We start from the raw sequence: 14718 nt of genomic DNA, 5'->3' as shown, positions 1-14718 counted from the left end.
CCAGCATGTCAACACTTGTTTTCATAGCATACTGCAGAACGCACAGTGTCAAACCTCCCTTAAAATGCCTTGGAAAGCCACTTCAAATCCTGAGTCTACTCTAATATCACATTTCTGATCACAGAACACCTTTTTTTTCGCTTATAATGTAAAACTAGTATACAAATTTATTCTATTATGAGCTACTACATTATGACGATTACATATAATCAATCTAAGAACACTAAACTGCGCAAAGTGAATGAAAAGCAAGCAAATATTTTAAGCTGTGTAGCCCGTATGCAGAATTTCTGGCATTCGACTAGCTGTTTGTGTTATCTAACTGTAAGTGGGTTATATACATGCCTACACTGAAAAAAGTGTTGCATGCAAAACTGTTGCAAACAATTTAATTGTGTTGAATTTAAACAAACAAATTAAATTGAGCAATGTTCAACTTAATTTGTTTGTTTAAATTCAGCCCAAATAAACTGTTTACAACCACTTATCGTGAAAAAATTGAGTAAATCCAAGGAATCATCTTTGAATAATTTTTTCACAGTGTACACAAATAAATTGTTTGCAACAGTTTTGCATGCAACACTTTTTTCAGTGTATTAGGGCTGCACAATATACCGTTTCAGCAACAATATCGCAGTATGTGCAGGATCTACAATGTGGAGGAACATTGAAAAAATTTACTCATTGGATTTAGTGCATTTTTTAGTGGTTTAAACAAACAAATTAAGTTGAACAATACTACATTTAATCTGTTTGTTTTAATTGTTAAAAAAGAGGAAATGACAAAATACGGAAACTGTAATTAACAGATATTTTTACAGTGTAGTTTTTTGCCGACTGCACTCCTAAATTAATAAATGTTTTTCAAATAGAGTCTTTCAAGATATCTAGTGAATTTATACTAAAATACTTCTTTTGATATAACATCATGCAGCCCTAACAGGATGTTGTCAATACTAAAAACTATGATTGAATAATGAAAGTACTAATAGTTTGTTTTTATTTTGTTTAGTTTTTTTCCACATGTCGAAAATCACTTGTACTTCACAGTTTTCCAAAGCTGTTTTGCCAATGTTCTACTTCCATCCCTGTTGGCGATAAAATTCGGCTGCTATCTGAAATGAAAAATTCTCTTTGCCTTTATGAAGTCAAAAATAAAATGTTTTACCCCATATAACATATAACAAATAATGATGTTCAAGTAGTAACTACACACATTTCCAGTTGGGTTGAAAATATAAGTCCATTTAAATGAAATGTCTTAATCTTGCAACAACAGTTTGTGAATAAATATGAAAAATGGGAACTTTTTTTAATTTTTAATTATCATTTAAACAGATGATTTACCCCAAAATTAAAATTGTTCACTCAAGTGGTTGGAATTTCTTTCTTCTGTTCAACACTAAAACAAGATATTCTGAAGAATGTTGGACAAAAAAAAAAACAACAAAAAAAAAACAATGAAAGTAAGTGTTTCCCACCCATAGACTTTACTTGGGTGGGCCGCCCAAGTAATTTTATTAACACCTTGTTGACATACTTTTACACTTTTTTGTATTTGCCCAATATAACATCCACTATAGATAAAGTAGTGTAAAATCTTCTCTCATTTGCCCGTTTCGCACTGTTCATTTTGTGTTCACGACAACTGTCAACTCTCTAACAGACAATCGCACATGCTGCAGAGACCCACAGGACCCACAGAGACGTGCCTTTTTTGGGACTTAAAAAATTAGCCCAGCCAGACCAGGTTTCTAAATCTCCTAAAATGTCCAGGATTTGGCTTTTGCTTTCTAAAGCTGTCGTTAATTGTATCCGATTTTGCATTACATTCTTATTTAAGCCTACTTTCGATTGGCTTCACAACTGACTGCGCGCAGCCGCAAGAGGAACATTTAATAACGACTAAATACATGGAGAGAATGACCTAATGATACCTAATGATAACGATACCTAAACTGGCTGCAATATATTTGATCACATTAGAAATGGTTAATCAATTTGCCTTGTTTTATTCTTCTAATTATTATAATTTTTAGAGGTATTGTCTTTTTTATTCCTATTTTCAGTCATTTATTTCTTATTTGTGTTATTTCGTTTATTTTATTCATTTGATGATGTTAATCTATTACATATTTTATACATATCTAAAATGCTTTGGCTTTCGAGATTGCTTTGAACTTGAATGAGAGTGAGAAGCAGGTTTGCCAGTCAGTGGGTGCACATGGCTCCTGAATTAGGGTTGGCCGATGTGGACAAATTTGGCATCGTATGATGTCTAATGTGAAACATCGCGATGGACGAGGCCAATTCATTCATAACAGATTCATTATTTTTAGCCTGCCTTTTTAACTACCTGACCTGCATGGTCTTTATTTTACCCATAACCAAATCCTAAATAATTAAAGATAAGTTACACACAAAGTACCACCTGTTAATCACTTTTTTCCGCAGGACTCTGGCATGAATAGGCAGAGTGATCTGTGTCTTTATAATGGCGTCGACAAACTTAGTTGGTAATAAAGGCGCAAAACCAACAGGAACCAACCAACAGTATCTGAGGTTTCCGCAAAAATTACTAAGTACAAGCGTGAAAGCGAAAGAATAAAGCCGTGTACTGACGCTGTGACATGTTACCTGATAGATTCAAAAGACAGAAGAGTCGTTACATAAAAACAAGATTAATTAAATATTACGTTTCACAACTATAGTGAGATGTGATCCAGCGGTACATCCTTGATAAACTGTCCGACGTGCACTAGTTTCTGGGGTTTTGTGTACCTGCTGACTGCCTGGAGCTCAGTCGTCCGCTTATGCTGCAGCGCGTGCCTGTGTGAAACGCCAGTGTGGACGTGGATCATTTTCATTCTAAAGTGGCATTTTAAAACTAAGACGTATTAGTGTGAACGGGGCCGTGTGTACTTTTCACAAGGGTTGCTGCTGCAACAGGGGCGGGGCCGAGGATCGCAGCATCGTGATGTCTATCGGCCATCTGCGATGGTCAATGACATCGTCTATCAACCCAACCCTATCTTGAATAGCATAAAAATAAATGAAAAAGTGGATTTCTTTATTTATTTTTACTTTAACCTATTGACATAATAAATTAAAATATTGTTAAAAATCAAATTATGTTTCGTTTGTCGCAAATAGTTTCAATTCAGCTACCACCGCAAGTATATTTCAAACCTGTGGGAAACACTGAAAGTCAATGGCTGCTGCTTTCCAACATTCTTCAGAATTGTCTTCAAACTTTCAACTTTCAACTATCCCTTTAAAAAACTGTCTTTCTGAAACAACTTGTGTGAAAAATAAAATGGAAATGTAGCCACTTGGTAGGTCACGGTTTCTCTTTATTCATATTTAATAGATTAAGTGTGGATAAAACACTGTGACAAGAATTCTTCAAAGATCAATGAGAAATGCCTTAGGTCTGGGAGAGATGAAATCTGGGTTGAAATAATAGCCTTTTTTTATTTCTTTTGATGACAGGTTTAGGGTCAGTTCAAGAATGCAATTTGTTTTTGAAAATCCCATATGAATTTGCATACTGAAGATTTAATATAGTATCAATATTCACATGGAAATGTGTCAGATTGGCTAATGAAAAAGTGGTTTAGTAAGAGAAAAGGTCTTCTCCTGGGATTTGATCCAGGGTTATTGTAGTTCACTAAATCTAAAACTGATTTGTTATGTGAAATAACATGATTATATATATATACATTACATAACATATATATATATATATATATATATATATATATATATATATATATATATATATATATATATATACATATATATATATATATACATATACATATACATATACATACATATACATATACATATATACATATACATATATACATATATATATATATATATATATATATATATATATATATATATATATATATATATATATATATATATATATATATATATATACATATATAATTGGCAATTAAAATCTAAATAAAATCGTTTTTGTTCAGTTTTTTTTTCAGCTAGCATTTACTTAATCATTTTTTTGAATTATTTTAGCTAATTGGCAATTCAATATTTCTCATTTACATTTAGCATAACAAATACTAACAGTTATTATTACTACTTACTATTACAGTAACACTTTACAATGCCAGTACATGAATAATATTAATATGTAAACTAAACATTACTTTATTATGAACTAATAATTTATGCGCTATTCATGAACTAACTGCAACATGAGTCACATGAGTTCATGTGTGAATAACGGCTACCTTAATGACTTGTTAGTAGCTTGTTTGTTAATTAATGTATTAATTGACATTTAAGTTTAAGGTAAATGTAACCAACATGAACTCATAAGCTGTTGATGTATAATTATGTCACGACTTTACTTGGAGGGGCACATCACAGTTAACTCATCCCTAGCTACTCATGAACTCCTGTGTTTAAACTCTTCATGTTGATGTTGACAGAACACGTTTCTATTGTTATTCAGTGTAAACGCACTAGACGGACGTGCATAAGGAGTTCATGAGTAGTTAAGAATGGGTTAATGATAATGTGCCCCTCCAAGTAAAGTCGTGATATAATTATACATTCATTCATGATGTAATTATACATAAGTTAACCATCATGAGTTCATGAGTTCATGAGACATAAACTTATGTGGTATTTAATACATTAAAAACAAACAAATATGTACTAACAAGTAATTAAGGTAGCGGTTATCCTGTTAGGTAGCCGTTTTAGTTATCTAACACATACATTAACTCATTATTAGTTCATAATAAAGTAATGTTTAGTTTACATTATCCATGTACTATTTTTGTAAAGTGTTACCACTATTACTAATGCTTAAGAGAAGACAAAATATATACATGCATAAGAACTAATCCAAACTACTAATAAATATGGTTAAAATTACTAAATGACACTAAAAACACCCTCATTCACTTTGTGTGACATCTGTAACACTAAAATAGTGTATGCTTTGCCTTATAGATTTTTTACAGTGGTTAAATGTAACTGTGCTATCATGTGTATTTTAAACTTAGCGAGCACATCACAAAATACTGGTTATTATATTATATTATTATTATATTATATATTTTTCAGGGCTCTACAATAAGGACTGCCCGATGGCCCGGGGCCAGTGTGCGAGATGCTCGGGACAGCAGACAGGATCGTTACTAGCCCAATCAGGCCAGTGCTGCCTAGTCACTAAATATTAATGTGCCTGCGACAATTTATCAATTGCGTGCAAATACAGTCTTAGAATCGAGAAACAGTTTGTGCTTTTAAACCTTTAAATGCTACACTCTCCGTGACATCGTAAACACTATATAGCTTTTCGGTTCCTCTTATCTGATTGGATGTTGTAAACACGTTGTTTTTTTTTTCTGTAACCTGGTAACAATCAGTACAACGAAGATATGGCAATATCAAGCATTTAGGGAAATCAAAACCTCGAAGGTCACGATAAAAGTGTCAGCACTTTGAATTTTCCTCATTATACATTTATTAACATTTTAAATATATTCAAATCCTACATTTCACAGGCATTATTTTTGAGAAGATGCCCTGAATAACATTAAGGCAGATATATTAAATAACATATTTAAAACATTTGGCTAAGAAATAGCTTTTAACTTTATTAGCTATTTTTTTGGTGGGGCCAGTGAACATTTTGGCAGGGCAAGTAAAAATCTGAACCACTGGCCCCATTGGAGCAGTGGAAAAAATCCTTAGTGTTGAACCCTGTTTATGTTCTCTCATCAAAGAAATATGCTACAACCAAGTGCAAAAGAAATCATACTGTATGTCCTTATCTCACAGTGTCTTTTAAATGACTACCTGGGACATACAGTTATACATTTCTGAGAGCAGATACAACAAAACCCTTAAATTAATTAAAGACTTGTGCAGCTGAAATGGTGTAAACTTCTCAATTTGTCTTTAGAACAACATGTGAGAGTGAAAACCAAAAAAAGTGAGAGAATTCATTTATTTTTAGACTATATTAACTTCACAACATTTTATATTGAAGCTCTGTACAAAAGTATGAATAATAAAAGCATTTTCGTTAGCAGGGATCAGACTATCCCTTCAAGGGTTTTGCTGCGTCTGGTTGCAGTTTGGTTCTTCATCATGGTACTGATGAAAAATGGGTTGATGAGGACAAGCAGTGCCTTTTAAAACACAGCATGACTTTGAATGTAAATGTCACATTTCTCAAAATATCATTCTCCATCCTGGCTTACCAGCTGATGTGCAGAGATTGATTATCTCACTGTAACAGGACATTTATTGCCAACTACTTGGTAATTTCTGCAAACAATGATTATCAACAAGAGTGTGATGTAGCACTCTAGAGGGGGGACAGCTCATCCATAGCACCTTAGTGTGTGTTCACACTTAGCAGTCGGAATGAAATCAAAATGTACTTTGCTTATATTTATATGTTCACTGTAAAAAAATGCTGTTATTTATTTTTTTCTTCTGGCAGCTGGGCTGCTGGAAAAAAAACGTAAAATAACATAAGTTAAATTACACAAATTTACCGTAAAATAACACCCGTTAAATTACAGAAATTTTTTATTGAAGCAAATTTCTGTAATTTAACATCTGTTATTTTACAGTAAATTTCTGTAATTTAACGTCTGTTATTTTACAGTAGATTTCTGTAATGTAACGTCTGTTATTATACAGTAAATTTCTGTAATGTAACGTCTGTTATTTTACAGTAGATTTCTGTAATGTAACGTCTGTTATTATACAGTAAATTTCTGTAATGTAACGTCTGTTATTTTACAGTAAATTTCTGTAATTTAACGTGTTATTTTACTGTAAATTTCTGTAATTTAACATCTGTTATTTTACAGTAAATTTCTGTAATTTAACGTCTGTTATTTTACAGTAAATTTCTGTAATTTAACGTCTGTTATTTTACAGTAAATTTTTGTAATTTAACATCTGCTATTTTACTGTACATTTTTGTAATTTGACATCTGTTATTTTACAGTAGATTTCTGTAATTTAAAGTCTGTTATTTTACGGTAAATTTTTTGTAATTTAACTTCTGTTATTTTACAGTAGATTACTGTAATTTAACGTCTGTTATTTTACTGTAAATTTTTGTAATTTGACATCTGTTATTTTACAGTAGATTTCAGTAATTTAACGTGTTATTTTTCGGTAAATTTCTGTAATTTAATGTCTGTTATTTTCTGGTAAATTTCTGAAATTTAACATCTGTTACTTTACTGTAAATTTTTGTAATTTGACATCTGTTATTTTACAGTAGATTTCTGTAATTTAACGTGTGTTATTTTACGGTAAATTTTTGTAATTTAACGTCTGTTATTTTACGGTAAATTTTTGTAATTTAACTTCTGTTATTTTACAGTAGATTTCTTTAATTTAACGTGTGTTATTTTACTGTAAATTTTTGTAATTTGACATCTGTTATTTTACAGTAGATTTCTGTAATTTAACGTGTGTTATTTTACGGTAAATTTTTGTAATTTAACGTCTGTTATTTTACGGTAAATTTTTGTAATTTAACTTCTGTTATTTTACAGTAGATTTCTGTAATTTAACGTCTGTTATTTTACTGTAAATTTTTGTAATTTGACATCTGTTATTTTACAGTAGATTTTTGTAATTTAACGTCTGTTATTTTACGGTAATTTTTTGTAATTTAACGTCTGTTATTTTACAATAAATTTCTGTAATTTAACGTCTGCTATTTTACAATAAATTTCTGTAATTTAACGTCTGTTATTTTCCGGTAAATTTCTGTAATTTAACGTCTGTTATTTTACGGTAAATTTCTGTAATTTAACGTCTGATATTTTACAGTAAATTAATCCTGGATTAACATCTATGTTGATCCTGGAACAACATTTCAATCAGCCAATCACAATATCAGGGATACCATACCACTTACGGTTAGGTTTATGCACTTACACATGATTGTTATCCAACTTTTACTCCCCTCTGATTTTGAGAACAATTTATTTATGGTTGGGTTTTGGGGAAGGGAATAGGTATGGATCATATTTTCGAATAAATATGATATTCCAGGATCAACATAGATGATAAACCAGGATCGCATTGTACTTCGCAAAATCATGTGCGTTACCCGTTCTAGCTCAATACAGGGATTGAAAAAAAGTGTCCCTTTCCAGCAGATTTTCATTTGTGTGCCTGGGAAATTCTTGGCACTGACTCCTTTAAACATCTCTTTACGTTCAGTCTTATAACAACAGTATGAGCGATAAGCAAAAGAGAACTAAATGCATCATCGTCTTTTTTATCTTTTATCTTAAGTGAACCAAACTACAAGTGTGAACACACCCTTAGAGAAACTATGTGCGGGGTTGCTATGCACTGCTATGCTGGGTTCCACACAATTCCTTCATGTTCATAACTCACAATCCCTGCATTTTTTGAAGATGCAAATTATTTTGTTTTATTCCCAAACAGTATGTTATTAGCAGGGTAAAATGGCTGTCGCTTAAATAGCTGCATTTTCAAACCATTGTTTAAAACCATCATTTTAGACCACGTATTAGTATGGATAGTCAAGACAGCATTTGTGATTTCTCAAAGAGACAGAAGTGTGAGGCCAGGCTTTGCATCCAGGATGGTGAATGCCTTGATTTTCGTGAACTTGTCCGCAACTGTCGATTCTAACATGTATAAATGACAATCACAAATCATGTACTTACTTCTTTCCCAGGATGTAGGATAAATTACTGTAACATAATGCAAGGCACCCAATTTAATTCAATTCTACGACTCTACCAAAGATTTATATAGAAAAATACAAATATTAATACTACAGCCGGTAAAATAAGTATTAAACACATCATCATTTTTCTCAGAAAATATATTTCTAAAAGTGTTGGTGACTTGAAATTTTTACCCGATTTTTCCACATATACAAGGAAAACAAAAACAATTAGCTTAGAAATTAAGTTCTGTGTAACAAAATGAAATGACGCAGGAAAAAAGTATTGAACACATGAAGAAAGGGAGGTCTAAAAAGGTATGGAAAGCCCAGAGAAAAGCTGAAATTTCTAAGTAGCTTTCAGCAAACCTGCCCCTTGTCACTGTAAATGAATATTAGCTGCTTCAGTCCAAACACTTACATTACCATAAGCTCTCAGATGACTCCAGAAAAACACATGCAGAAAGGGAGGTCTAAAAAGGTATGGAAAGCCCAGAGAAAAGCTGAAATCGCGGAGTAGTTTTCTACAATCCTGCCCCTTGCTGTTGTAAATTACGATTAGCTGGTTCAGTCTAAACACCTACATTACAATAAGCTCTCAAATGAAGCTTCTAGAATGGACCAATCACCTGACTTGAATTAACTGACTCAGAACTGTCAAGATTTTTAGACTTTCTTTGGGGGAAGTTTTTGTGACTTCTTACAAGAGAAGTTTTGAAGCTGTCATTACCCAAAAGCATTTTATACAAATGGTTAAATAAATTTCAGTAGTTCAGTACATTTTCTTGACTAATGGTTGTGATTTTTTTTTGGTTTATTTGTATCTATATAATCTGGGTCAATTTCATGCCAACAGATGCTTTAGAAACATATTTACCAGGAAAAATCATGATGCATTCAGTATTTTTTTACCTACTGTATACACTACTAATTTGGCCCGTTTTTAACAGCTAGATCATAAAAACAATACATACATACATACATACATAAAAACAATACATACATACATACATACATACATACATACATACATACATAGATACATACATACATACATACATACATACATACATACATACATACATACTACATACATACATACATACATACATACATAGATACATACATACTACATACATACATACATACATACATACATACATACATACATACATACATAGATACATACATACATACATAGATACATACATACATACATAGATACATACATACATACATAGATACATACATACATACATAGATACATACATACATACATACATACATAAAAACAATACATACATACATACATACATACATACATACATACATACATAGATACATACATACATACATACATACATACATACATACATACATACATACATACTACATACATACATACATACATACATACATAGATACATACATACTACATACATACATACATACATACATACATACATACATACATACATACATAGATACATACATACATACATAGATACATACATACATACATAGATACATACATACATACATAGATACATACATACATACATAGATACATACATACATACATACATACATAAAAACAATACATACATACATACATACATACATACATACATACATACATACATACCTTGGAAACAGAAAGTGGCTCACGTTTTCCAAGATGCTGCCCCATGCTCCTGACAGAAGATTAAAAAAAGAGCGTTAAGAAATAATTTTATTTGAATTAAACAGACTTCTTATGTTTGACAACAGTGTGTTAGAAGGATGTACAACATGTAGCATGTTAATTCAGAAAAAAAACATTAATTATTAAATATACTTTGTTATCAACACTTTAGATTTAGCCAATCAAGATAAACTAGAAGCTGTAAATAGAATATTGTACTATGATATACAAAGTGCTATAAAAGCTCTTGATTTGGTTCATTTTAGTCAGTAATTTGCAACATAAATCAGAGTATTTCTGTATTTTAAGTCTCATTATTGTGAAATGGTGAAACCTCAAAACTCTACATAGCATCTATGCACTCTAATACAGTTCAAACGTGTAGTTTCCACTTCATAACTGAATCAACACTGCCCTCTAGGACATCCAAACACACGTTCATATCTTCTGGATGCTCTTTATTCATTTTTGATCTTCAAAAAAATAAATCAGATATATTTAATTACAAATCAAGACGTCAACCTGGCAAGACAAGAAAAGATTTCTCCAAAATACCTGTTATTGAGTCTATTAATGAAATAAAGATCTAGCCCAGAGGCCTTCCAAAGGGGGTCTGCAACTCATAGCGAGTTCAAAGCAGCCCTGATGCATATTTTCCATGTTTTTAAACGGCATGTTATCTGATCTTCAACGAAATGCTTAAATTACACTTGAAAATACAATGAGATTTACTTTATATTCAATAAAAATATAACTAGTCTCTCTTACAACCTGTAAAATCAACAAATAAAGGTATAGTTTACACAAAAACAACACTTCTCTGATCATTATCTCACCCTAGTGTGGACAGTATTCTATGGAACAACAAATATTTTAAAGAATGTTGGCAACCGAGTTTTATGTTCCACAGAAGAGCAACAAAAACATACACTCACTGGCCAATTTATTAGGTACACCCGTCCAACTGCTTGTTAACGCAAATTTCTAATCAGTCAATCTCATGGCAGCAACTCAATGCATTAAGGCATGTAAACATGGTCAAGACAATCTGCTGCAGTTCAAATCGACCATCACAATGGAGAAGAAAGGTGATTTAAGTGACTTTGAACGTGGCATGGTTGTTGGTGCCAGACAGGCTGGTGTGGGCATTTCAGAAACTGCTGATCTACCGGGATTTTCACGCACAACCATCTCTAGGGTTTACAGAGAATGGTCTGAAAAAGAGAAAATATCCAGTGGGCGGCAGTTCTGTGGGCACAAATGCCTTGGTGATGCCAGAGGTCAGAGGAGAATGGGCAGACTGTTTAGAGTTGATAGAAAGGCAACAGTAACTCAAATAACCACTCGTTACAATCGAGGTCTGCAGAAGAGCATCTCTGAACGCAAAACACGTCCAACCTTGAGGTGGATGGGCTACAGCAGCAGAAGACCACACCGGGTGCCACTCCTGTCAGCTAAGAACAGGAAACTGAGGCTACAATTCGCACAGGCTCACCAAAATTGGACAGTAGAAGATCCAAAACCCTATAAGTTCGAACATAGATATAATAGGCTCATTATACATAAAGACATTATTAATCCCATTTGTTCCTAATTCAGTTGTTAAATAAATATTGATATATTTTAGCACAATAAAACTGCCATTGAGGATTTTAATACCATATCCTGCTGATGTCTTGCACTCCTCACATTTGAATATAAAGTAGTCTTTAAATGGGATTTACATGGACGTCAAGCTGTTTTACTTTACTGACATAAGATTCAAAACGGCTTAAGCATTAACCAGAAAAAAGTGAATTCTCTCTCAAAAGTGATTTTTTTTTCATCTTCCTTGTCAGTAACTCACGTAACATAGTGTCGACAGAGAATACTTTATCAGTCTGAAAGCTTATCAAGAAATGTGCCTCATGAATGGTTCAGCTCTTTGAACACAAACTACAGACGCTAAAATAAACTGTATAGAAAATTACAACACCTGGATGGGTTCAATGCCGCACACAAATGCATGTCGCCATACTTGGTCAGACTTCACTATCAATTTTTTTTTAAATGACTGATTTTAGCAACCAAAAATGGTAAAAATATTTGACCTGATTAAGTGATTTCTTACTACATATATAGTGAATAACCATGAATTGAAATTCCCATAATTCCCTGTTTGTTTGTTTTTTCATTTATTCATTCATTTTCTTTTCGGCTTAGTCCCTTTATTATTCCGGGGTCGCCACAGCGGAATGAACCGCCAACTTTTCCAGCACATGTTTTATTCACCGGATGCCCTTCCAGCCGCAACCCATATCTGGGAAACATCCACACACTACATACAATTTAGCCTTCCTAATTCACCTGTACCGCATGTCTTTGGACTGTGGGGGAAACCGGAGCACCCGGAGGAAACCCACGCGAACGCAGGGAGAACATGCAAACTCCACACAGAAACGCCAACTGACCCAGCCGAGGCTCGAACCAGCGACCTTCTTGTTGTAAGGCGACAGCACTACCTACTGCGCCACTGCGTCGCCTGTTTGTTTTTTGACATTACAAAAAAAAATCCTATCACTTATGTAGGCCTATAGTAGGTTTTATTTTACTTCATACTTTTTACACAGCACCAGGGGCGTAGCAACCGGGGGGGATCTGTCCCCCTCACTTTTAGAGACAGACCATTTAGAAACAGGTGATTATAATTATATGAACATATGATCTCATACAGCCGTCCCCCGCACTTTTAAAATGTCCGCTACGCCCCTGCCTCAGAGTCACACGATTCAGAAATCGCTCTTATTAAGAGTAATGAAGTTATTACTGGTAATAGTAATAAAAGCAGCAAGGAGTAAAAATTTCATTTGAAACTGCATACAGTAAGTAATAAATAAATATTTAATAAATAAGTATTTAACATTTTTTTTATATTTATTAAAAGCCGCCTTGATGAACAGAATAATTTTAATCAGATTTTTATATAAAAGTAATAATAATAAAAAAATAATTAAACTGACCCCAAACTTTTGACCGGTAGTGTAGATCAGTGGGTGAGTTTAATATAATAATTTAATGCGCGTATTGAATATAATAGACGTTTGCTGATAGGCGGTGCTTTTGTTAAAACCTCTTTTTGGTTGGTCGCAAATCTTTTTAAATGCATTAAAGGGCAGCGCATATATTAGCCTTACCCTGGAGTTTGTTCACCCTCCGCCTATGCTGTTTTACTATAGTTTATGACAGAAAGGTTCCCATTTGTCTATCTTCTTTTGATATATAGGCTTTTTTTAAACCAGTAGGCATATTAATGTCATGTCCATGGTGTGATTTATGCACTTGTTTTATATTAGTTTATATTGGTTATGTGGCGGACATTGCGCTCTCTCGCTCTAGTTAACATGCTTAAATACCTGTGCCATGACAACATAAAAGCTGTTTAAGTCCTCGTGTATGAAATTTAAGGTTTGCTCGTCTGAAGTCTGTTCTGAAAAATAGTGTCAGAGTTGAAATCATTCGCTATGGTTTTTAATGACGTGCGTGCGAATCGCATTTACAGGTGAAAATCCGATCTACCTGCTTACACTGCAGACACGAGTGCACAGATCCGATTCATATCGGATAAATTTCCACATATGAACAAGGCCTGAATCTGATTTGAGTAAATCAGAATCCATGCGATTTGTTCCTGCTTACACGTACATGGGCCATATCCGATCTGTGCCACATGGGAGAAACAAATCGGAATTGAGTCACTTGAAAAGTGCAGTGTAAATGCGGTCGTAGTGGTGTTTTTGTCTGTGTGCTACAGGTACAACATAGATGTTAGCACTTCAATGGTGTACTGGCATTGTGTAAGTTAATAAAATATGGTAATTTACCCAAATTTTGTTAATATATCTACCATATTTTTGACAGTAAAATTCTGGCAACCACAGCTTCTAGTTTTTAACATTTAGCAGATAAACATTTTACCGGATTAGCTCAAACCCACATGTAGCCTCACAGTAATCCTGAACAGAGATCATCGTACTACACGGAGATACATGCCACTGGAAAAAGTGTCAAATTTGGTCAAATTCGTAAATGGAAAATGTGGTCACATGAAGCATCTCGCAGCCAATCACAAGCAGTGATGGCATTAGGATTGTCTTTCACGGGCTTTTGGTGCACTCAGGTCAATAAATAGTATTTTCAAGAGTTTCCGAGTTGAGAAGCAGTGAGAAGCATACTTGTTGAAGTGAGTGCTTAAAGAGGAGAAAAGATAAACCTTATGATCAAGATGAATTTATGATTTCAGGCAGGAATACACATACCAAAGAGTATT

At 33.2% G+C, this 14718-nt stretch overlaps 1 protein-coding gene across 2 annotated transcripts in view; it reads right to left on the bottom strand.

The window, feature by feature from the left end:
* The window catches only part of LOC130242870 (myelin basic protein-like), a 43807-nt gene that overhangs the window by 20042 nt on the left and 9047 nt on the right, over nucleotides 1-14718 (bottom strand). For both annotated transcript variants that reach the window (XM_056474808.1, XM_056474809.1), the window contains exon 2: nucleotides 10374-10422. In XM_056474808.1, the coding sequence (XP_056330783.1) occupies nucleotides 10374-10422 (49 nt within the window). The remainder of the gene's footprint in view (nucleotides 1-10373; nucleotides 10423-14718) is intronic.

Source organism: Danio aesculapii, chromosome 16 (genome assembly GCF_903798145.1).
Source record: "Danio aesculapii chromosome 16, fDanAes4.1, whole genome shotgun sequence".
NCBI classification, from domain to species: Eukaryota; Metazoa; Chordata; class Actinopteri; order Cypriniformes; family Danionidae; genus Danio; species Danio aesculapii.
The sequence above is the reverse complement of the archived record's forward strand: the minus strand, read 5'-3'. Positions and strand labels throughout refer to the sequence as shown.